Source organism: Pyrus communis, chromosome 2, assembly GCF_963583255.1.
Source record: "Pyrus communis chromosome 2, drPyrComm1.1, whole genome shotgun sequence".
Lineage (NCBI taxonomy): Eukaryota > Viridiplantae > Streptophyta > Magnoliopsida > Rosales > Rosaceae > Pyrus > Pyrus communis.
The window spans coordinates 87100-113647 of NC_084804.1; the positions used below are offsets into that span (position 1 = coordinate 87100).

The window sequence follows — 26548 nt, forward strand, 5'->3', positions numbered from 1 at the left end:
CGCTTGATTCAGTGAAGCAATCAAACAGCGGCCATCCAATGCCATTGACAATTTGAGAGACTATTGGAGATGAAGATGCTGGCTGATTAATCAAGGCGGCCAGATTGTGAACATGTAAGCAGTGCAATCTCCGAGGTGGAAGGGGGCGTCGGAAAGGATGCCGTGGCCTCTCAGCTCTCTTGTTGTGGTAGCCGGGATACTAGTCATTGCACAACGGTGCGAATTGAGCAAGAAGCAGGCCAATCAGTTTTGAGTCTTGACAAATGATGAATATACCATTTTTAGCCTCTTATACTCCCCTGTTTAATTATGGCCGTTAACTTCGTTTAATTTATTCAATCGAATGGTTAAAAATTAAAAAAGGAAAATAATGCATGCGTACCTTAAAAAAGTGTAAAAATCATTTTCCTGTATTACAAGCTCAAGGAAACCCCATCCAAGCTGTTTCGAGTAACTTTCATCATACTTTCCATTGCGAGATGCACCAAAGGAAACCCCCTCTTTAATTTATAAAACGTTATCATTTTCTTCTTTAACTTTCTTCTTCCATAAGAAAACAGTCACAAAAACCATCCCCCTTGCGCATAAAATGAATAAATTTAACAACGATGCACCAATTGCTTCTTCCTTTCTTTTTTGTTTTTTCCTTTTCTTTTATTTTCTTCATTCCATCAGGAAATCAGGCGAACTATCTCTTTCACTTGTATTCATATAAAACTCAGTCAATTATCCAGTGAACTTCATATTCATCAAGCACAAAATAGAAGAAAACTACTGCTGAGAACCGAATCGAAGTAGAGGCTATGAAAGGGATTTCCGCAGCATCTCAAATTCCATGTCATATACAAAATCCAACGACCATTAACAAGTACGACAACAAGGATGATTGTAGGTCCTGGTGTGCTGCCATGAAAAGTCCACAAAGCAAAATCCCTCCATATTAATGCCATTTGCATCTAGCAATCTGTACCAGTTTACATAAAACCCAACTAATCATTCCGCATACAAGGCAGGAAGACATGGCTATTTAAGCTTAAGATGAAAAATTAATATATCTTACTAGGGATTCTTAGGTAAAGAGTGTTCTTATGTTGCCCTTTTAAACCTCGTCAGCTCACTTAAAACATCTTTTAGTGGTTGGCTGAGCGTGCTTCTCTTAGCCTGGAAGGAAAACATATATGTATATAAACTAGCAGCTTGAAGTGATTTGGAAAGCAAAGATAGTATAGAATTAGTCAAGGCAAAGTTGGCAACCCCAAATAGCTTCGGGAAAGCATTCTTGAAACACAAATACAGATAAACAGTCTGGTAGGCAGAAAACCAAGAAGTCAATATGAAGCCAGAAAGAAACTCACATTCGTGGAAATGAAAAAAATCAAAGAGATCAGCAAAAGGGGATTTAAGAGTCCCTTAGCAGTTCCATTGGGAACCTAATAGTTCCAACACTATAAAATGCAGCCAGAAAGAAACTCACATTTGTGGAAATGAAAAAATCAAAGAGATCAGCAAAAGGGGATTTAAGAGTCCCAGCCCTCATGGATCAGAAAATAATATCATTCGCGTAAGAGAAATTGGAGCATTGGTCCCCAAATTTAGTCAAATGGCAGCTTTGGTTCACGAATTAAAAATCCGTGAGTGTTGATCCATGAACTTATCACAATGTGGAGCAATGGTCCTTTTGGGTAATCCCGTTAGAACTTCCATCCTTTATTTCCCCCTTTAAACCTTTTATGTTGGATGGAAGTTCAAACAGAGTTCCCCAAAAGGACCATCGCTCCATAGTGTGAGGAGTTCAAGGGCCAATACTCACAGATTTTAGTTTAGGGACCAAAACTCCAATTGGGAAAAAGTCCAAGGATCAATGCTCCAATATTCTCTTTCCACAATGGCATGTTTACTTGCATGGAATGGGTATGGAATTATTCCCAATCTTGATCCCGGTGTTTACTAAAACATGGGTTTTGGAACTATTCCAATTCCAAAATTCCCGTGTGTTAGTAACACACATGGAATAAAAAAGAGAATGGGTCCCACCAAACAATCTATAATCCAATGCCTGAAAAATCAGAATCAGATCGATTAGGAGGGGCCAGTTGACCCCATACCCATCCATTCTTTCCCTTCCCCGATTCATGACTTTCTCCATTCAAAGTGAGTAACATGCAAATAGATTGGAGATTATCAATTTTAGAATAGTAATTAATCCAAGGAGTGAATACCACATATTCCTCTGACAAAATCCAAAACAGAATTGAGTTATCCCCGACTGGAACTAAAATTGAAATAGAAAAGAAAATCTTGTATGTTTAAACTACAATTTCTAACTAGATCCTTCAATTTCGCCCAAAACAGAAAAATGCATAGGTTTAATTATGAACAATATCATACCTTCAAGGATGGTACTAAAGCAAAAACTTCATCAGTGGTTTCTGGACAAACATTGGCAATCACACATATCTGTGGCAAAAAATTAAAATCAGAGACCAGTCCTTAAATTTTAAGAACTAATACCGAAGATTGAGATTGTAACCTCTCCATCTTTGACACCATATTTTTTTAGAGTCCTGATATTCAAGTTAAGGGTTCAAACACAGAGAAAGCATTTATATACGCACACATATAAACACCAAGGAACAAATCAAGCATACTCAAACATGCATACACACACACCCACCCAAGTGGAGCACATCAAGGATACTCAAGAACGTGTCTCCCAGATTGGGGATGTGTATAACGGCTGGTGCTGTTGGCATACTGCAGTCCTTTGTCGAATGATCTGAAAACAAAACCATTTAGGACACTTCATATACAGAAAATTAACATCAACTGCTATAATAAACCATTTTCTCAATCACCATTCTTTCTTTCAGATGATAGAACTTGATTCTTACATAGGGATTTTAATAGTAGGATCTTTAGACAACATGACCATCTGCTCCTGGATGCCTTGTAATATATCGGCAGCCTCACAATCCATCATACATTTGACACTCTTCGGAAGTTCTGCATGAAACAACAAAACTGACAATATTACAGTGCTTAACTAAAAAGATTATTTTAAATTTCTGAGCTTCACTCTTAGCTTAAGTATTTGATATACAAAATATCAAACACATGACACTTAGTGCTGAGATGCTAAAGTAGTCACTGTATATTTTTAGGAAGTAAACATCGCATGTTTATAACAGAAAAATGCTCATATGGCCAATAAAAGTGCTCACCCTGCTCAATTTTGAGCTCCAGTGGCTGTGGTTCTTTCTTTTTAGCATTTGCGACCGTGTCTCCTTTTCCCCCCTTGCCCCAATCAGCTTAAAAAAAATCACAGTTTGCAAAGGAAAGAGAGAAATAAAATGAAATTCAGATCATTGACTTCAGATATACAAGTGATGAAACTGGAAATTCAGAATAATTCGGAATTTCAAATAATATTAAACCTTTCCCTGAAGCAGCAGCTGGGCGATAAAATTTTGACGAAAAGTTTGATTTGGGTTCCCGGGAACCTATACATGCATGAGTCACGACACACAAGAACCAGTGACTGTAATATGAGACTAAGTTAAATAGGAAAAAATAGAGATTAGAGAAACTGTACCTTCAGAATCGAACTGAACTCGTCTTCCCTTCTTGGACTTTGTCGAGCTATCATCCTTACCTACACAAACAGATGGGGTGCGATTACCTCATTTCTTTTACAAACAAAAAACACCCAAATACAAAAATGTCAACAAAGTCAAGAAAAAGCAGACCATCTTTTGAGCTGGGAGGGGTAGATTTCAGCGAAGGTTTAGGCAAAGAAAACCCCTTTCCTCCTTTCTCCGACATCTCCACCACTGGATGTTGCAAATTAACACCCTTTTCACACTACAGTAGTATTCACTCTGTTAAATTAAAACCTCACAGGGTTAAAAATTAAAAATTAAATGAAGAGCAAGAGAGAGAGAGAGAGAAAGAACCCTAATCCAATCCAACCAAAAAGGAAAACCCACATTTCAAACAGAATCCCTGGAAGTGTACCACCAGGGAGGGAGGGAGGAAGGGAGGAGCGAGAGGAGGAAGTCACCGGCGGGAAGGGGAAGACCCGGAAGTGGTTTCAGAAGTGCTAAAACTCTTTAATCCGGGGGTTTGAATTGTTGACTGATTTGTCTTCTTCGCTGGCTATATGTTTGGGCCATTTCCAACAGAAGAAGGGCAAAGGCTCTTTTAGCCCTGTAGTCTTATAAAAAATTAATATTTTAATAAATAATGTCATGTTATATTTTATACAATTTCTAATTGAAAGGGTCAAAAGATTATCCATCAAATATAGCCATTTAATAAAAAAATTATCTTCAACTGAAGGGCCAAAAGGTCATAAGCCAAACATAATTTATTATTTTAATTGAATTAATATGGTTACTTAAATTAAACTATCATATTAAATTTAAAAACTACAACTTAAACTTAAAACTACAACTTCAATTTAAAGACTACAACAAATTAAATTTAAAAACTACAACTTAAATATTAAGGAATACAACAATTTCAATTTAAAGACCATAATCATCATCTTCATCCGTCATTGTAGGAGTATAGTCGGATGTAAATTACTCTCATCGGGCCATAATTTCCCTGTTTTTCCTATCAAAATATGTTTTATTCATTGGAGTGTAATCTGAATTGTTCATTTACATGTTCTTATCATCCATGTCTTATTGTATTTGTTTTGCTCGTTCTTCGGGCCTACAATTCCTTTCTTCAGCGACAAGGGCATTTTGCTCCACCATTAATCACAATGAGACCACGATATCCTATTGAAAGGCTAAATCATCCATTGCCTTGCCATTTTCCTTCAATTTTCGGGCCTTGTTTCGTCCCATATCCCTAGGTATGGAAGATTCACCTAGAGAAGGATTTTCTACCCTTGTTTCTTGAATGATAGGAGATCCTTCTTCATCCCCAACTGCATTTGAGGAAACATTTCCAAACACCGACGTAGGACCAAATATTTTTTGAGGTGGATCTTGAAATAACACCCACCCTTTACAAATTTCTCAACAACCGTGATGATTAAAAGGTTTCGAGTTGTCCTCCATATACAATTCTTCCACTTGGTGTACCTAAAAAATATAATTACAAAAATTAAAGGAAATTAATTTATGAAATTAAATGTAATATAATTAAATATTTAAAATAAATTATGAAAACACTTACTTCGTCGTAATAATTGGCTCCGTTTTCATGTTTGCTTCGGGCTTTTACCACTGCTTGATGCCATTTATTCAAACTTAGATAAAAATGTTTTTTCCATCTTGAAGAATAACTCTCGTGGTTTCAAGGATTTGGTGGAGTGGTGCCTTCGTAGAATTCATACTACTTTTTGGACGTACGAGTCCAAACACCTTCACTTGTTTGAAAACTCCTCTTGACACTATCTTCCGAGACCCATCTATAAGCCTTGCAAAGAATTTCATCTTCTTTTTGGGTCCAAGCCCTTCCTTTCATTGCAGATGTGGCCATTTGAAAATTATTGAAAAAAAATTGAAGGAAAGACTATTGGAATAGATAAGAGAACAGAATGTGAAGAATTAAAATAAAATGAGGTAAAATGGTATGGAATGGTGAAAATTATGTGGAAAATGGTGCATGAATGACTTAGGTATTTATAGGAAAAAAAATTAGAATTTTTTTTTTAAATTCGTTCGAAAAAAAAAAAAATTCAAATGCAACGGTCCTAGTGTCAGCAAACCGTTGCTACCTGGCGTCATGTTGACGCTAGGTTACCATTGGAATTCAAATGTTAGGGTGGGACAAAGGTTGGCTGGCTGGATGAGGCCAGCTCACTGGCCTGATTTCACATTTTTGGCTCGATGGGGCCTACAAGCCCTTTGGCTTAGCCCTCGGTTGGAGATCGTTTTCGTGTCATTTCGAGCTATTTTTAGCCTATGACCATTTGGCTGGGTCGGTTGGAGATAGCCTTATTACCTGGTTTTCACCCTGCATTGTGTCTTTAGCAAAAGCCAGACGTAAGTAGCGTATCGATTGATGTGCCAATCGAATTGCCAACCATGCCATACCGATTTTTTACCAATGTTAATGGTACGGTATTGGCAATGGATACCATTACTACGATATTACTGTCCCGTATCGAAAATATAATATAATATATAAATTATATATATATATATAGCATTCCAATCATTTGAAAATAAAACCCTACTTATATTAGCATTGTTGTTGGTGACTTTGATCTCTTGAGTTTGTGGAAATCAAACACAAAAAAGTTCCTAATTCTTTCACAAATAGTCAAGGATATCTTTGCAATCCCCACTTCTACCGTTGTTAGTGAAAATGCATTTAGCCTAGGGAGGAGGGTTGTGGACTCTTTTAGCCTTTTAGGGCATCATTGACTCCTAAAATGATAGAGGCACTAGTGTGTACTAGTGATTGACTTAGGGCGGATGAAGTAAACTTCTACAAAGAACCAATGGAAGATATGCTTCAATTTTACAAGGAAATGAAAGAAGTGGAAACAAGTAAGATATGCTTTAAATTTTTTTAGTAAATTTGTTATTAAATGGTTTTCAACTTTATTTCTTCTTGCTGCTAATATGTTTTCTTTGTTTGTAATATAGGCTTGACACAAGCTCATTCTTCTACGTGTTCAATGCCTCCTTCAAAAGCTTCGACATCTCAAACTTGAAGAATTTATCAATGAATTTTACTTTTTGAAGTTTAGTTCCAATTTTCATTTGGTTTGAAACTTTAACTTCTATTTGGATTGTTAACTTCCTTTTGTTTTGGTTTGTAACTTCTATTTGGATTGTAAGCTTAATTTTCATCATGAATCTTGATGCATCATTTGAATTATTGTGTGTGTGAATTATGAATGATGAATAATAGATGAATTTAGGCTACAATGTATGAGATAAAGGTACCAAAAAAAAAAAAAGTTTCGCCCTTGAATTGGGTTAAAAAAACAAAAATAAATTTTGTCCCAAAACAAAATGACAATTACCATTGTCATACAATGCCAACCGAACTATTTAGCAATACTGAACTTCTGTATATCAAAAGTCTGGTATGGTAATGGTAATAGATTTTGTCAAACCGAAAGTTTGTTACAATAATTGGTACGAGAGTTTGGGTATGGTTACTATACTGAACCTACCCCTCTTCAAATGAGACAACTGTCATTTCACTCCTATTTATTTTATTTTAGGCCCCTCTTGTAATTTTGAAGAGATTTTTTTTTCGGCAGATGGCTCACTACAACAAGTATAATGATATAATTAGTTGAAAACTTAAAAAAAATCAACTAGTTCTGTTATGACACTTGATGTATGATGAGTCAATTTCATATTATATATTTTACCCTATTCTTAGTATATTTTGGTTAATATTTTGGAAGAATTTTGATACTTTGAATTGTATTTCCAATATAAGACTTTTGACTTCTTCTGGAGCAAAACATGGCCAAATGGATGAATTTTGGAGTAATTTCAGTTGGAGGATGATCATGAGTCACTTAGCTTGATCGTATCAAAATATCAAATTTTTCTACCAAACGATGATTTTCTGGCAATAAAATAAATAAGCAATGCGCAGTGCTAGAATAATAATATTTTGGGCTTGAATGACGTTTTTGGAGCCCAAAATGACCTCAAATGGGTTCGTGGCCTTCTGAAGATTTGTTCAGAACATCCTAATCTTCAAAACAAGCTATTATGAGCCAGATTTAGAGGATGTCTGAGGCTAAAACGTGGCTGGACAAATACTTGGTAGATTCTCCTAGTTTAATTACGACTTTATTTTCTATTTTATTTTATTATTATTTAGTTTCTTAGTGGGAATAAAATACTTTGTTGTTAGGGTTTGTGCGCTGGCTTTAGGGGGATATTAAAAAGGTTTGGCCGGTTCTAGTCTTTGCTACACTTTCTTTTATGCAACTTTGAAGACAGAGAGTAATTGCTAGCGTTCTTGGAGATTTTCTACTTTAAGGTGTTTTCATTCCTTTTATTCCTAGTAATATTTTCTATGATTTCAATTATGAATATGCGTAACTAATTCCTTTTGCTAGGGTGAAGCCTTGAGCCTTAGCATGAATATGTAATTTTTATTTAATTGCTTATGATTGATTACATGTACACTTTGAATTATTAAACACCGTGATCAAAACTATCTAATTGTTTTAATGCTTGATCACTATTAGGATCTTTAGAAAAGTAATTTGATGTAATTTTGGTCGGAAGGTTCCCTGAAATTGGCGATGGTTTCTTGTGATTAATAATTGTAATTTCACTTAAAATGAACACCACGTCTTAAGGGTTGCATGATTTTTCAAGGGGTTTTCATAAAACATAATGAGTCTCTCATGTTCAGATTTGATCCGAACGTCTGGACGGGTTGCATGTTAGATATACGTTCTATGTTGGAGGTTCAAAGTAGAATATAAATTAGGAAAACCTAACATTCAAAGTGGCATGTGTAGATCATAAGTAATTGGTAAAAATACATAAGATTGCTAGGTGATGGTGGAACCCTAGTGCTTTCTTAATTTGATTTTTTCCAGAGCAGTTTTCTTTCCCCTTCATCTTTAATATTGCAGATTAGTTTATTTTTATTAATTAAATTCGTTTTAATTTAAGTAGGTTATAAATCAATCATCTCAACTTTCTGCTTTACAATAATTAATTGGAATTTGGTTTGTTTCGAATTATTTAATAATTCATGTGGAAAACGACCTTACGAGAACCGTTTATATTACAACAACCTTGTCATTCTTGCAAGTAATATAGGAGTTTTTAACCTGTTTGCGTGTGTGGTAAAATCCCTATCAATGTACCGGACTATGTTTTTAGCACAATAAAAAATTTCTTATAATCCAGATGGCGTTGACACGAACATTTCAATTGAAATAAAGGCATGTATACTGACAAAAAAACATAAAAAAAAAAAAAAAAAGAATGAAAATTAAAATCATTCGATATTATCTATGGTAAGAGGCGAATGAAGTTGGTTAAATTCCACAATAGGCTAGCTATAAGAATTTAGTTTGAACCCATCATTCTCGAGAATCAAACCTTAAACCTCTCACTTACAAGTGTTGATGAATACTGGTAGACCGTATTACGAAATAGAAGAGTTGCATGGTTTTAAAGTTGTTTGCAAGAAGTTCCCACCTTTAAGTTTAGAGTATGACACAAATGGTGGAGAGTACTCATCATAAGATAACATTGTTCAGAACTGAAACATTTTCTCCAATTCCAGAGGAATAAGGAATAAACAAAAAGAAAAACTTAATTACAAGAAGTTAGAAGTGCAATGGGAACGAGGATGATAGATGTTCGTGTACGTTTTTGCTACCTATCTTTGCCTTTGTCGCGGCCATTGTCCGGCCTACTTCCCCTTTGGATCATCTTCTTAGCGTCCAACTTGCTCCCTGCTCCTGCAGATCCAGATGCTCCTTCTCTTAGGATTTCCCTTTTGGTATCATGTCCTTGATGATCTACTTGTTGCGTTTCTGATCTGACACCCTTTCTTTCGTTTTCCACTGCTAACATTCCGTCTGATCTTTTGTTTTGCATTAGCAGCAGCGCATAATCTCTCTTTCCAGTGGTACTACTACTGAATTTATTATGAACACTTGCTGCTCCAAATTTTACCTCATCATGACTATGACTATTTGATTCTCTGCTAGCTGGCACTGTTTGTTTCCCCGGCTCCTGGGACTGGGAGGGTTTAACTGGCAGTGGTTTATGTTTACGACGATCAGGAGTTGCTGCTGCTGTCTTGGAGTTGGAATCTCTGTCTCTCTCCTGTTCAAAGAAGAGGACTTGCACAACAATCCTCAATGGTAGCCGCTCATTTTTCACAGCATGAGCACGTATCTCAGGCGACAACTTCTGGCAGTCTAAAATGCGGCACAGGCGCTTCTTGTCTGCCTTGCTCAGATCCCCATGCTCCTGCTTATTAACACATATGTTTCATCAATGAATTAGTCAACCAGCATTTAGTAATTAACTATACTTATGGTTTCTAAATGGCTATGACATTCACTTCTTATATTTGCCTTTGTCGTGGCCATGGTCCGGCCTACTTACATACCTTCAGATAAATGTTAATAGCCTTGTAGATGCCGTCATGGTCTTCCCTTGCAATATCTGGCAAAGCTTCAGCCAGTGATACCACTTTTGAAACTGGCATGTTGACATCCTTGGCAACGACTTGAAGGTACGAATCAATGAGTTTCCCAACCTTTCTCATTGTTCCTAAAACCTGAGCGCTTCTGTTCAATTCAGAAGCAGCTGCAGGGGATTGTCTTCTCGATAGCACTAAGAAACTTTCTAACACTGCCAAAACCAAGTCAATATCGTAAAATTCTGGGTCAGCGGGAGAGTGTGAAGGAAAAATCAGGTCATCCACCGTTGCCTCTTCGAGTTGTAGACCGGACCTCCTTAACAATTCTGTCTTTGTCACTGGGGACACTCCCAAGTAATTGGCAATGACAATAAGCCTTAGCAAGAAACCAACATAAACTGCTCCCTTGTCTTCGGGAATCATGCTCACAATGCTATCAACAATTCTTCGATTCTTTTCCATAAATTCCTCACCTGTTTGTGGAGGTGTTCTTGTGGTGTCTGGCAGCCAACAACAAGCATAGACGTGCAAAGCTTCCCCAATGAGCTGCGGTGGCAGCATATACGTGGATCTAACAGCAGTAATTATACATCGAAACGGGTCTACATCAAGGTCTGATATATCCTCAGTCCACCAATCCTTTGGGACAGAATGATGTTGCTTTTTGGTGTAGCCAGGCCTGGTATAAGTGTAGGACCATGAAACCTGCAAATTAAGATTGACTAACCTTTCTTAGTTTGAGCAAATCAATAAGGAAGAATAAAATAAACCGATTGCTGACAGAAGAAGAATAATAAACTTTTTAGGTGAGCATTATGCGACCTTTGCTGGAGGAGTATGGATTTTCTCAACAATTGAATCAATGCACTTTCTGATGATCCCAAGATTCTCAGACCACTCAGGAAACTTCACTGTAGTTTGTAGTGCAGTAATAGAGTCTTTCCAACCTTCAAGAATGCATGAATTGAAGAAAGCCTCAAGTTTCGGAACAAAATTTCCCTTCTCTACTGACTCAGTCATTCGGAGGAACTTAGCAGCACAAAATGCAGGTACAAAGTTATAGGCGCTGAGATTAATCGTAATTCCGTAACAGAACTTAGCACACATTTCGAACGCATCTTCACCTCCTGGAATATCGTGAAGCTCTATGCTGACCTTTTCCGAATCACCAGAGTGAGAGCAAAGCCGTTGTAAGAGGCCACATTTTGGAAGAAGTGGAAACTGCAGCAAACAAAAGCACAATTATCCCTTGACCAAGAGCAAGCACATCAATGTGTACATGCAGAAGAAGTGCTAGCTGTATTAGTTTGCTGTATGATTTTACAAAATTGGGAGAAATAGTGAAATGTTCATTCTTATTCAATGTTTTTCCTTTCCTTCATTTCTCCAGTACTACTATCACGCACTGAAGAACTTTTTTTTTTTTTGCTTTAAAAACACTGAAAATTTCTAAACAGGAATGCGGAGGAAGTACTGATCAGCAGAAAAATTGCACATCCGTGACTGCACGAGAAAATGAAATTGGTGCATTTCCACAAAACATTATTCCTTGTAAATGATGAGTTCATACCGTATGGAGAAGATAATTGATGTTGTTAATTTGTATGACAAAGTCGCTGGGTGCATCCGAAATCACGGTCCTGCACACACAGTGAATGCAAAATCAGCCGAAATAAAATTGTTGTGAGGACAGCTTACAAATCAACAAATTAGTTTAATTAAAACCGAAGTGCACAAAGTAACAATTTCATTATGAACGTGAGCTGTGAGGACGTACGCGTGAGGAAATTGATTCTATGCATGACCATTCAATCTGATCTATGGAACAAAGGTGGGGAACAAGTCATAGCTAGTACCTGGTAGCTTCTTCAGCGTAGAAGGTGTCCGGCTTGGTTCCAATTTTCATAAACTTCATTTTCAGATTAGTACTTTGCTTTTACAAGAGATGATAACAGGTTCTCCCTTTAAAATACTTGTGCAGCAATACACCCTTTTGGATGATTTCTGAAAGAGATTAGTTCAATTTCAGAACTAAACTAAATCATTCGCTTCACTACCTATAAGCCTAAGAGAATGCTGTAGATATGTGAAAAGAAGAAATATATATGGGTAATGCATTTTGGGAAAAGTATCTATTCAGGCGTGATATAATTTTCCAAATTAAGGGAACCAAACTGTAAATCGCAAAGGCTATATGGCAGGGAGATTTTAATTGACTAGCTAGCTAGAAATTCACCAGACAGACCAAAGCTATTTGTCTGATCGAATTATATCTCCATTATATACACAAATTTTATACCAAAAATAACATAAATATCTTGTTAATGAAGCTGAAACATTAACTAATTAGTAATAATTAGCATGTAGATGGTTGCAAATTATGAAAGTAGGAGGCTGGTTTTGATTGTCTCAGAAGCTGAACGAGGATGCAAGTTTGAATCGTCAAAATCCACAAATTAAGATATTATCATGGAAATTCCATCTCTAGCTATATATATATATATATATATATATATATGAATTAAGAATATGAATTAAGTTGTGAAGTAGTAGAATTTATGGCCCTTAATTACAGAAATTTAAGAATATGAATTAAGTTGTGAAGTAGTAGAGTTTATGGCCCTTAATTACCTGATAATCATCTTTCGTCCAGCCAACAAGGTGTCAAGGATCCACGAACATCAGCATACATTGTTAATCAACCTGCAACTCCTCCAATTTATACGTACATAAGATACAAATATATATACACACCCCAAATAATTAGTTAAGGTAGTTTTTCCTGAACTGCATTAATAATAAATACTAACACGTGGAATTGATTTTTACTCTAAGAATAGTCAGACTCGATTAGTAGTGCATATGTGAACTTTCAAACTACTCTAATTCAACTTTCCTGTGTTGCCACAAGAACTAAGGATGCCATGCAAATCATTTTTTAAATATTTTGTATGTATAAACTTGTTTAATTTGGAAGTTACACCGTCCATGGATGTATTTGTATTAGTGGACGAGTTGGATTAATAATTGTGGTTTAAAGTCATTTAATTATAAGAAGTGAGACACGGCCACATGGACTAGACACTGACGACAGATTACTGACAAGACGTATATGAATAATCAGCTATATGCAGTACAGCGAGCAAGCAGGATATATATTAAGTTGTTTCACTTGTATATAGCCTTGTGTGTGCCAATTTCTGACAGTTTGATATCTGATCCAACCCAACCCAAGCCCCAGACTCATGACTCGCATCGCATGACCTAGCTAGCTAGCTGATACTGTTAAAACTACTTTTGGTCTGAATATCTATCCTTGAAAGAGGAACCATATATATACTGCTAATGCAGCACAACACGCAGTACTCCTATATTTTTCTTCCAATTAGCAGGCCAGAAGGAATAATACAAACATTTTTATATAAAAAGATTCAATATTAGTTCATATATATAGCAGAAAAGAGAAGCATCGATCGGAAGAAACGTTTGTTAATTAAAGGTAGATTAGCTAGAACAACTTAGCTAGAACACCATAAACAATGTACTCTCTGCTCATATAACCTTTTGACGTCGATACATATAAACTATAATATATGAGTGCGCATGGCCTCTCAAGTTGTATGTGTGTATATTTATACATACGAATATATACATACTGGAGGGTGGAGACCATTTAGCTATTTAGGGACGCACTCACTTTTGACATTGATAAAGAGCCCCTCCACGAGCTCCATATATGTAAGATGGTTTTGTTCATTTCTATTTGTCCATATATTCAATTCGAATTCAAAAAAAATTTGGCAACTTTTTGGCTGACTTGTAAATAATTGTTAAAGCTCTCCTGTCTTACAGTCTCCTTTGGACATTACATAGTTATCCTTTAGCAAAGTAGGGCAAAATCTTTCTTTCATTGCTGAATAACAGAATGGAAAGACAACCAAGTTATTTACCTATATATGTATATATAATACATATACATATACGCATAAACTTTTGAAGTTAATTATATCAGGATAGAGTCAACTTGCAAGCTAGATGATTAAGTTTTATGCAAGTCAAATAATCACACTCCAATTTCCCTCTATTTATACTAAATAGCATATATATCATTAACAATATTGGGTAGTAACTGGGACTAGGACGACTTAGCAACTGATATATATAGAGGCCAATATTATTCCCAATGAACAGTAATTAAGAAATATAATGATCAAAAGAAGGTACGTACCGCAAGTAAACAATTGAGCTGAAGGAACGTTGTTGAATTCCAAGGCAGCAACAGCAGCTAATTTATACAGTCGATCGGAAAAGATGCAAAGTAATTTAATTACCTTCAAATAGCTCCAGGTGATCGAGTGGACCGGATTGGAGAGAGCGACTGTATAGCTGAGCAACCAAATTAGAAAATCCAGTATCGAATAACTTCTGATGGGAAGCCACTCTAAGTACTAGCCAACGAGATGCAGCAACGTGAAATATAGAGAATAGGGTAATATACATGTCATGCATATAATCCCGAGAGAGAAAGAGAGAGAGAGAGAGAGAGGGGGGGGCCGCCGGGGGGGGGGGGGGGGGCGGGGGGGGCGGGGGAAGGAAGTGTCTGAGGGACGACTGATAATTAGGGGTTTCTGTTAGCTAGCTAAGCTTACTAACTAGAACAAGTACTGCTGTGACTGCTGTGACTGTGAGACACCAACGGGAGAGAGAGAGAGTGTCTGCAGTGTGTCTGGGATTGGTTGGGATTAGTCAACAGGGTAATGTATGAAAAGCGCATTATTCATAAGACATGCATTATGTGATATATATGCATTATATGTGATATATGATAAAGTGCTTGAATTATAAATAATGATAGAAAAAGCGGGATCAACCGGTCTCTTCTGGCGATGGAGCGCGCGCAGGCCAAAGTCTATGGAATTAGTGCTCTAACTGTGATTGAATTATTCAAATTAGAATTGAACTAAATAATTACAAAAAAGCATGCGATATATTCAAGAAGATTGCAAGTGGGAAGTGAGAAGGCCTTAAAGAAACAAAGTCAAGAAAAGCTCAAAAGAGTGCTCCTCCTGAAACATCATGCCCATCGCGTGGGACCAGATCATCACATCTTGCTGATTTCTCTTACTGCTTAAGGGAATTGATCCCCTCCGGACCTTAGTGTTCGGAATCTAAAGATCAAGCAATTCAAGCCACTCATCTGTGTAGAAAAGAAATCGAAGTTGTTGGTTTGTGTGGGATGAGTCAGCATAATGAGTTTGGAAATCATCAGATTCAATTTGTATGGTCCAAATTACTTAATCTTTAAGTTCCAAACATTAAGATCTAGAATGGATCCAAATTCTTGATTAAGTCGCCTCTGCCTAACTTAAGTACTATATATTATATATATTCATTCCTCCGGTTCTTTTTTTTCTTTTTTTTGGTTAAACATATTCATTTCTCCGTTGAAATTGAAATGAAAGAAAATAAAGCAAGATCCCGTTAATTAATTAATTGATTCCCAGTTTCCTATTTCCTCTTCAACCATGATGCTTTCCCCCACTAAGGTAAAGGTATATTCTTCTTCTTCTTCTTCTTCTTCTAATCTAGGCTAGCTAGGCTAGCAATTGTAAAAGATACTTAGTTGGCTCCTCTTATTCTGCATGTCAGCCACGTGTCTCGTCCTCTACCGTTTGTTACATCTCTTGCACTCACAGTCACACTGATGGGATTGTCATGCCTCCCCATTGTCGGTTGCTTCCAGGGGCAGACACAGACAAGTATTCTCTTCTCCCCCACTCTCAAGTCCGAGTCTCCACCAGCCGACCAACCATGCATCCTCATCTTAATTTCCAAATTGGGTAAATTGCGGTTAGATCTTTTAAACTAGAGAGGTTTAACAAAACACTTCCAGTACTGTTCACTTTTAACAAAAAATTACATTTATACATTTTCTTGGTACTATTCACTATACCTTTAAAAAGGATTTTTCATTAAAAATAAAGTTTTTTATGAACTTTTCATTAGTTTTTTTTTTTAAAACTATTACCTTAATTGAAATTGAGCTCTTAAATTCTTTTTTAGGTAAATTAATCCCTTGAACTATTTAAAATCAGTCAATTAACTCTTTGCCGTTACATTACGGAATTAATTTCGTCAAATTCAAGAGCAAATTAGTCATTTTATCATCAATTGTTACTTGTCAGCTATGACCACCAATAAAATTTTGACACATGGACACAGAATAATTCAAAAACATATAGCATATATAATGAGAAAACATAAAAAATTAAAAAAAAAAACTAAATGTTTACATAACGGACCATCTCAAATTAGCATTACACATTATTTTGTTTTCAAATGTCATAAGTTCATTGGTAGTTATAGTTGACAATTAAGAATTGATAAAGGAAAAACTAATTTTCCTTTGAATTTGACAAAATAGTAGATGGAATCTACCGATAAGGGGTCAATTGGCTGATTTCAAATAGTTTAGGGGTAAATTTACCAAAAAAAATAGTTCAAGGGTCAATTTCAATTAGAGTAATAGTTCAAGGGGTCAAATGACATTTTACCCTTCTTAATTTCTCTAGTTTATGCCCTGCCAACACTTGGAAAATTTTCACATGCCCAGTATTTAAGAGGTATTCTACATATCATAATACAAGTAGAGAAAAAAAAAATTGTGTCCTTTCCTTTGTATTATAACACATGAAATAGCTCCACCAACACAACATATGCAATATTTTGCATATATATTATATTAGAAGAATGTTAGGAAAACTATATTTTTTTTGCCACACGATGTGACGATTGATGGTTAAACTTATTTTTTAATAATTTAAAGAAAGAACTAAAACATCAATCACAACATTTATATAATTTACAACACCGATTGTATATATACTCACTCGTGTCCAATTGTATATTATATATATTACGTATTTTTTTTTTTTTTGGGGGGGGGGGTGGTTTGTTGGATTTAGCTAATGGATCTTCTGCCTAAGTCAATATCTTTGATAAAAGAAAGTGTTAAGAGCTTGTATGTGTAGTCAAAAGCATACCAATGAATGGTAGAGATAAGGTATTTATAGGAGGTGGCCGGTCATAGAATTTTGGTTTGCCCTACCCATGGTAACTTCTGATTGGCCAAGGTGAATCATCTAAATGGATGAGAAGGGAATAATCAGGTAAGTATCCTTGATTGATAGTGAAGAGGATTTCTTACTTGTTTGAGTTGTTCTGCAATCATGAATGTATTAAAGATGAGCTTGGCGGTGTCGTAGACAACTGCACAAGTCTCCAGGGATGTTGAACTGCGACTGAGAGTATTTGTGTGTCCTAGGGTTGGGTTCGGTTTGAAACGGTTTGGGTTTTGGCCAAAATTGAAACCGAACCGAAATTTCGGTTCGGTTCGATTTCAGTCTGGTTCGGTTTTTTTCATGAATTTTTTTTTTTAATCTGGAACGAATTTGCAACAATTGATTGAGGATACAAAAACTTCTGCATAAAATGAATACGAACTGGGACGATCGGCCATGGATCTGACATTAGTGGGTGTCGGTGTGTCTTTCTTGTTGTGGATCCAAGAGCTCTCGCAGAGAAAAAAACACATGCATGTGTTAATTCTTTGATTTTTCCATGAAAATAAACCCAGTAAAACTAAATAGTAGCCATCCAGGGAGATTTTTACCTTGGGGGTTTGTTTTTAGTCCCAAACATCTCGTCACTCGTCAGCCATAGCAACACCTATGCATCTGTTGCCAAATTGGAAGATTATAATATGCAAAATCCCAACAAAATAATTTAAAAAAAAAAACCATTTTACATGGACATTAGCTGTGCACATAATAATTTATAAATACAAATCCAATATTTGTTGGTTTCATGGAATTTACAAAACCAATTATTAACCAGGGTTGTATTTTCAAAGGTTTCTGAATATTACAATATAAAATTATAAATCATATTTGTTTCGATTCGAAAATTACATGTGAGAGATCGGAAAACCCAGATTAGAATCTTCCAATTTGGAGGGGGTTCCGATTCAAAATGGGCGAGGGAAAATCATGGTTTGGAAGAAGAGGAGGAGAACAGGAGACTGGAGAGAGAGTGATTTGGAGGAAGCGAGGAAGGAGAGAGAGAGACAGGCTGAGGAAGCAAAGGCAGAGAGGAAGAAGTGGAGGGGAGAGAGAGAGTGAGTGTTTGAGATCTGAAATGGGAAATAGGATGGGAGTGAGACGGCTAGGGTTTGTAAAGTTAAGAAATTTTATAAAGCATTAAATTTAAGAAACTTATAAATAACTTACTGGCACCATTATAACAATTCAAAGCCTACAGTCAAGTTGGCTTGGAACAATTAACTTCAACCTGCAGGGAAGGGATTCAAACCCTGACGCCCACATGTTTTTAGTATTTATATATGATTTTTTTTTCGGTTCGATTCAGTCTGGTTCGGTTTTCGAACCTCAAAAATCGAAACCGAACCAGCCAGATTTAGTTTGGTAGTTTCGGTTCGGTTATTTTCGGCTTCGTTTCGGTTTGGTTTTCGGTTTTTTGAACCCACCCCTAGAGTGTCCTGCCCATTTAATGAGGGCATTCTTGTCTTCTTCGGAAAAAATCCATGTGTCATCTTCAGGATCATTGTGAACATTTTTTTTATTCTATTAGGTTAAATGATCTAATGGCTCTTATTTAGATGTGTAATTTAAATGTACATTTTTATGTGCATTAGAGAAAGCCTTGTAAACCAATTGCATGAGATATTAATGTACTCTCGACCTCTGTGCTTTAAAGCATTATAGTGACATATACCGAGTTAAGATCTTACATCCATTAAATAATTTGTTAAACTAAGATGACGTGGCAAATATGAGGCCCACATTTTTAATGACGTAGATGCCAACTTTGCATTATGTGAATAAAACAAAATGCTTAGTCATTAGAAAGAAAAAAAATAATTGAAGTTAAAACTAATCTAAAACAAACTTCAATAACAAAAAGGGGTCACACTACAGTTTAGTGGCATTCTTTTCATTTGTGAGTGAAAAATCTTATGTTCGATTCTTGCCAAAAACAAATTTGAACCACATTATTGCTAACCCATTATGAGGCTCAGCCTCCTCCTTACCCGAACCCCAAAAATATATAATATCGTTTGTTAAAAAAAAAATCAATAACAAAAAGTGGGCCCTCTTTCTCTTCTCCCACATCACCTTCTCTTCTCAGACATATCACTTTCAACCCTTCTGAGTTTTATTTTTGTTTTCTCCTACAAATCTCAAATTCTAAACAGAGACAGTCTATCCGATCCATTGTCACAATTATGTTAGACTTTATATATTTCATAAACAACTAAAAACACTAACCTGAAAGAATCCATAAATTATGCTCAATTGATAAAGTACTTAAAGTTAACATGGCATGTAGGAAAGATGAACCATCTTTGACAGAACCGTGCGAAATAGACTCAACCATGGACTTCTCCTTTGGTGGAAATTGTATTGGAATCTTGCGAAATAATATGTTAGTTGACCAAAGTTTTATGCACACTCAACACTCCTTTATACTCAAACTAATGAGACGTTCATATGAGTTTCTATGTGTTGTGAGCAAAGGCCTTAGCCTTATATTTATATGGACTTAACCCTAATGAATCTTCCCATAGTAATGTCATTAGGAATCCTTGCAATCCAAGGATAATTAATACACCAAAACTCATTCCAAATATGATAGAATTAGGAGCCCTTATTCCCCAAGGAAATCTGGAATATATTAAATTTACTTGGGGTACAAGCTATAGCTATTAACTTAATCCTAATCTTATTTATATTCCAAACAATCCTTAAATTAATTGTGTAGACTTATTAACCGTTGGATTATGATCCAACGTCCAACATTCTCCCACTAGGTTAAACAGTTAATTCAAAAAAGATCTTTAATGGATTTATAAGCAAGATTAGTTTATTGGCCAATGAATTTAGTCCGCTAATAAGCTTCCTACATGTTCTATCAAATGGAGTTTACTTATCTAGAATTATCAGAGACTATGAACTTGGTAGCATCCATGAGCTCTTATAATCACTAAAATAAGCTCTCCATTCACATGAAACATATGTCATAGATTTGGTAGTTAAGTGAATCAAAACTTGAATTGAAAGAATCAATTCATTCACTTATTGGTCATCCTTATCAATCTTTATAAGATTGCCTTATACTTCATATGAAGCTCATAAACTGCATAACCAGCTTATTTTTGTGTCTAACAAAATTGATGACAAAACTCTTTTGCAGTTTAAGATGTTCGCTACTACTCTATGTGTTATGAACCATAAAACCTAAGTACAAAACTCAATTCTACTGGTACTTAGAACGCAACTGAAAAATACACCTTTGCTGCTTTATGGAATTCACAACATAACTAAAAACTTAAATCCATACCTTAATGTAGCTTGTAAATTTTGTTGCTTCCTTATTGTCGTGAATCACAAATTAAACTACCTAGCAACTGCATAAAACTTTCACAGCTTAGTAAATCAGGATAGCCTTATATGAATGTGTAATGCCAATATGGATCCTTATTCGACTATACACAAGCGGCCACAATTTCAATTTTTGAAATTTAAACCCATATTCATAATATCTTATAGGTCTTTTACAAATAGACATAAAAACCAATCAAGTGAGGCACATATAATTAGCTAAACATCCTTCATGGCATAACTACACATTTAAATTGTTCCTCCCACCAATTAATTATATCTTATATTGAATGCGAGAAACAAAGACCATAACCAGATGCATATATTCATCAAAAAATATGTTATTGCACCTTACACTTAATCATATTATACAACAATGAATATGTTAAGCCAAATTCGTTTAGCAAATATAACTTCATGTCAATTCTTTCAGTCATTACTTCCAAATAGTATGTACCAAACAACTTAAAATACAATTGTCTTTACAAGAACTTAACCAAATAGTATTAATCATGTATGGTACGAGTGTTAAAACATGAGAATACTGTCATACATGCATACAAATTCGAAAACAACCGTGGAACAATTATAGGATTGAAAACTGGACAATCCTAATAAAATCTAGAAAATTTCAATTATAGCATGCATCTTTTTTTTCACAAACTCGACTTTAAAATTCTAGGGAGAAACATGCAAATATAAAACTAAGTTTCATACTCAAAACTTTACAAATGTATATTAGCATAAGAACAACTCCCACGGATCTTTAGAACTTAGCATGTGTGACTTAGATTCAATGAGTGTGAAGCCCAACTATTTGTTTATCAATTCTCCCACTTAGGCAAACACTCATTGCATTTGTTACTCTGAAAAGCATAGAGGTAAAAATATATTTTTTTATTTGTACTAGTATAGAATATCTAAAAATTTATCAGTAAAGTAGTATACTAGAGCAAAAACCAAGATTCCAACTTGAGGAATTACATAGTTGATGTATAATTGATTTGTCCCAAAACCACATAGACAATACAAGAGACATTAAACTTTATAAAATAAAATATGAAATTGTTCTAGAGCTAAAAGATAGCTCAAATTTTTCGAAATATAAGAAAACAATGAAAACTCCAGTCTGGACTTTCAACTGTGCACATGTTACTAATAAAATCACCATAAATATAGTACACCACCAATAAGCACGAAAATTTTCAATCTTATACGTAGACATATATATGAACAACATATCCAAATTTCAAGTCATTCTGAGGTCATTCAATCATTTGTTTGTTAAACTTAATTGAAACGATGAAAACTGCCTGACTAGACTTTCAACTGAACACGGGTTACTAAAAAAATCCCTATAAATAAAATACACAACCCAAAATCACAAAATTTTGCAGTCTAAAAATAGACATATATATGAAGAACATATTCGAATTTCAAGTCATTTGGTAGTCAATAGCTGAGTCGTTTGTTAATTTCCAGATACGTATTCCAGCAGAAAAAATTCTGTGCATCTATGTCAACTTGATAAAACCACCAAAAATTCAATTCTTCATGTATTTTCGTAATTTTGGTGTCTAAAGAAGCTTTAAGAAGTCTACTTCAACATATAGCTTTATCATGAATAAATCTTGGGCCATAAAGATATGCAAATAAACAACATATCAGTAGATTTCAATGTGTACTTGGGCAATTTGTGATTATCCTTCATGTGTTCAACAACATATGCTTCATTTAATTTTGAGAAGAGAAGACAACACATAACAAACATTAAATCACATACCCAATCTTGAAGAAATCCAAAACTTTTAACAAGATAAACATACCACCATCTCTGAATACACTGCGATATGCCATTTTTGAACTGAATTAAGGCAAATTTAATCAAATGTCTATCTCGATCTAAAAATTAATTTAAACCAATGAAGGTTACATTTGGTCAAGAAGCCTTAAGACCAAACAAATTCTATGTCATGCTTTATCTATCCCAATATGGGATTTAAGGGGGCTCCTATGAAAAGCATTCAAAAACTTTATACATAGAACTATTATGACTTTATATTCACAAATGAACAAATATCCCATAAACTTTACAACTGCAACAACTTGCACCTTTGTTTGGTTGTAGCTTAATCAGTTTTTAGTGTTAAAGAAAACTATCCACCTTTGTTTGGCAATCAGTTATCATAGGCAGTTTATGATAACTTTTAGCATGTCTTAATAATAAAAATTTCAATTGAAGAGCATGCTTATTTAGCAAAGTTAGAGAAAACATACAATTTTCTGGTTTTAATTAGACCTAATATTTTAAAATATGTGAAACTAATTTTCTCCAGGATTTTAACCATGCATTAGTTCCATATATGCATGATAAGAAAAAATAGCTGCTATAGAATTGAAAAACTAAAAGCAATTCTAGCATGATTTATGCAAAATATTAGGCAACAAAGATATTGATATGTAAGAATAGTTTTTCCAATTTTAGTTATTCATGTCAATTATTTTCGGTTTGATCATATATATTAAATTGAAAACGTTAACCAGTCCTCATAGAGATTGAGCATGCAGTAGCATATTAACATATTGAGAAAATATACTAATTTTTATAAAACAAAACTGCAAATAAAATATGGGTAGCAGTGAGCTTGAAGACCAAATTAAATTCTTATATGTCTTATTTCAGATATAACTCATGAGTTGAATACGATATATTCCTTGATTTTGTAAGGTACCCTTTTAACATGCATTTAGTCATATGTTTCAACTAGCATGCTAACAACAATAATATATATTCATGGAACAAATGTGATTTAGACACGTTTTAGGGATGTACTTACATTTAAAACTTATGAATTCACATGCTTTGTGACAATAGTTGTCTCATACACTGCTTCAAGTTTATCACATATGTGACATACACAATCCTGCAGGCTTTATGATCAAAGGTGTCCTCTAATGTTCTTAATGAGGTTGTTCCCTCTTTTAGCCAATTTCAACAGCAGTACATGTCCATGGTATTCAATCAATAATATAGTATGCATACTATTGTCACAATAGTTAATTAATCTCATAATACCAAAGCATGGGCTATACCATAAGCAATATACATATTCAAGGTCATAAAGTATCATTAGTGTAATATCTTTGGAGTGAGAAGGATCTGAATGAGGTATGGCTGCAGCTAGGGGGTGGGTGGGGAGGTTGGGGTGGGGAAGGGTTGGTGGAGAAAGGAGAATGGAGTTGAAGATGAGAATAGTCAATAGTGGTGGGGAGTGGGGCCCATAGATTATTGACGGCCACATCGAAAAAATAATATAATTAGACTTGTAGTTGCCGCACAAGCAATTTTAACGGTTAAATTGATGAATTAATTAACGAATGTATGACAAAATCAAATATAAGTTTGTGTATGATATTATAATATTTTAAAAGATAAGTATGAAATTACAATTGCACTCAAATTTAAGAGTGCAAAATATTATTTAGCTAGGCAATATCATGCAAGTAGATTAGACAGCGCAGGGCCCAACCATATATCCCTAAAATCTCTTCATTTGAAATGAAGATGGATGAGCTAACTGCTAATTATTCGTCAAAGACCCACCAATTATGTTATGACGAGGAGGCTAAGCTTAGTATATATGTGATAGAATGGTCATGATATCCTCGGTAAAGTTAAAGATAGGAGGATTAAGGTACGTAAATTACTTTCCATACTCTTCTTTTGATTGATTAGATATTGTTATAATTACCTAAGTTATCCGAAACTAATCTGTTTCTTGTTTAATTATCTAATTACCATGTTAATGCATGGCCGCCTCAGTCCTCACAATTTAATATTTAATCACTTCACATTGTTCACAACCAATTACTTATTACTGTAATGGAGAATATCTGAAAAAAGTATGTCACCAAAAATCCCCACAAGAACGATAACCATTCTTGAAATGGTGAAACCTGTTTGTATCCCTAACGATGATTTCCCTTCCCCTACAACTTCAACCGACCTTCATAAAAGCATGGCAGTCAACACAAATCCTAAGATTCTTCATGATCCCGATAGGAACATTGGAAGGTAAGCACATCAACCCAAAAGTAAGAGCAACTTTCTCACTGTGGTTGCCTCAAAAGTTCATGCTTTCTGCTCTCACCCACGTAATGAAGGTCGTGTTCAGTCTCAGCCTTGTAGCCCATTGTCTTCAATTCTGTGACCAAATCGTCCAACTTTGAATATATCTAATCAATTCTAGTACGTTTCCTCTATCCGACCATTAATGAGTGAACTGTGTCCTTTATTTCAATCCAACTCTTCCCTCTCTCTCTTTCTTCAACTCGCTTTCTATAAGAATCTCCCTCCTTCTCGCAACTTCCCCCCACTTGTTATTTGCTGCATAAACATTTGACAGCAATATATGGTTTCCTGCATTATTAGGTTCTATCTCAGACAAATGCTTTGTTGCGACCTCGGCCAAGTCAATATTTCCATGGATCCTACAAGAAGCCAACAGAGAACCCCACATAGAAGCAGTAGCACCAAACGGAATTTTCTGTATCAAGTCATAGGCTTCAAGAATCAACCCTGACCGACCTAAAATATTAACCATGCATGAATAGTGAACAACATTTGGTGACACATTGTGCTCTGTTATCATGAGGTTGAAATATTTCTTTCCACTTTCAACTAGTCCCATATGACTACAGGCAGTTAATACCGAAACATAGGTTACCTCACCCGGGAACATACCTATCTGCTGCATTTTCTCCAATAAGACCATCACCTCTAGGGAGCAAGCATGTCTAGCGAACCCTGAAATCATGGCTTTCCATAAAACAATGTTCCTCTCGTTCATACCTTGAAAAACACTGTACGCTTCTCTAATGCTACCACATTTTGCATACATGTCTATAAGAGAGGAAACAGTAAATACGTTCAAACCAAAGCCAGTTGTAGATAACAGAGCATGCAACTGCTTTCCTTCAATGAGAGCAGCCAGACCTGCACAAGCACAAATAGCAGAATAAACTGTAAACTGGTTCTGTTCTAACCATATGCTTTTAGCTCTATGGAACAACACCCTCTTCATAAAGCTCATTTTGCACATACCCGGCAACCATCGAACTCCACGTAACATCACTCCTCTCTGGCAAAGGCTCAAAAACAGAGCTTGCATCCTTTATCAAACCAGACTTTGCATAAACGTCAAGCAACGCGATTCCCACATAGACATTTAAATTCATTGCTAACTTAACAGCAAAAGCATGCAGTTGTTTACACGCAAACACAGCGCATTTGGCAGCACAAGCGCAAAGAACACTTGAAACAGTGAATTCACTGAAAGGGTTTCCTTGTCTTTGCATTTGCAAGAAAAGATCAAGAGCTTCTTGTTCCTCCCCATTCCGCGAAAGTGATCCAATCATTGTATACCATGAAACTAAGCTCCTTTCAGGCATTTCATCGAATACCTTGCCGGCACAATCAAGTAAACCACATTTGCAGCACATGTTGATGAGCATATTAGAGGTTAAAGTGTCTGCTACTAATCCGGCACGTATGATATGTGCATGGCAGGCCTTCCCTTCCGCTGGTGCACCTGTTCCTGCACAAATTTGTAGGATTTCATGAACAAGAGGGGTGCACACGTCCCTCGCGTCCTCCGCCCCAACAGTTACAGGGGACTGTTAAGGTCCATTGGCAATGGCTGACAAATGTCTGCAATAGTTTCGAACAGGGCAAAACAGTCCCTCCAAGTTTCTCCTCCTCAAGGTTCTCATCGATGTCATGGTCAGTCAAAAGCCCTTGAAACGCACACGGAATTCGGATCCTATGCCTCGGGGCCCCTAAACCCAAACCATGTTGTTACTCCAAGCCCCAAATAGCACTATTGTAAACGAGTGTCCCACTATAAAGGCCCATTTCTCGCATTCATGAATCCTAATTTCCTTCAATTGGGATTTCAGTTGTTTGTCAACTT

At 35.6% G+C, this 26548-nt stretch overlaps 2 protein-coding genes and 1 pseudogene across 4 annotated transcripts; all 3 read right to left on the reverse strand.

The window, feature by feature from the left end:
- Positions 1–528: 528 nt before the first annotated feature.
- On the reverse strand, positions 529–4144 carry LOC137726258 (DNA-directed RNA polymerases IV and V subunit 4-like). Of its 3 annotated transcripts, none has more exons than XM_068465157.1 (11): positions 3987–4144; positions 3747–3861; positions 3593–3652; positions 3435–3500; positions 3222–3308; positions 2892–3003; positions 2699–2776; positions 2531–2564; positions 2389–2457; positions 1106–1161; positions 529–964 (listed from the first exon to the last, which is right to left on the reverse strand). In XM_068465157.1, the coding sequence occupies exons 2-11, from the start codon at positions 3820–3822 to the stop codon at positions 862–864; spliced, it is 741 nt and encodes a 246-aa protein (XP_068321258.1). In that variant the 5' UTR covers positions 3823–3861; positions 3987–4144; the 3' UTR covers positions 529–861. The 3 variants fall into 3 exon arrangements, with proteins under 3 accessions (XP_068321258.1, XP_068321257.1, XP_068321259.1); XM_068465156.1 differs by having other exon boundaries at positions 3747–3878; XM_068465158.1 differs by having other exon boundaries at positions 1061–1161; positions 3747–3878.
- Positions 4145–9174: 5030 nt separating this feature from the next.
- On the reverse strand, positions 9175–13028 carry LOC137722639 (BTB/POZ domain-containing protein At5g47800-like). The gene is made up of 6 exons (XM_068461690.1): positions 12748–13028; positions 11973–12120; positions 11687–11756; positions 10939–11337; positions 10084–10821; positions 9175–9941 (listed from the first exon to the last, which is right to left on the reverse strand). The coding sequence occupies exons 2-6, from the start codon at positions 12029–12031 to the stop codon at positions 9339–9341; spliced, it is 1869 nt and encodes a 622-aa protein (XP_068317791.1). The 5' UTR covers positions 12032–12120; positions 12748–13028; the 3' UTR covers positions 9175–9338.
- Positions 13029–24484: 11456 nt separating this feature from the next.
- On the reverse strand, positions 24485–26357 carry LOC137722648 (pentatricopeptide repeat-containing protein At5g04780, mitochondrial-like; annotated as a pseudogene).
- Positions 26358–26548: the final 191 nt, after the last annotated feature.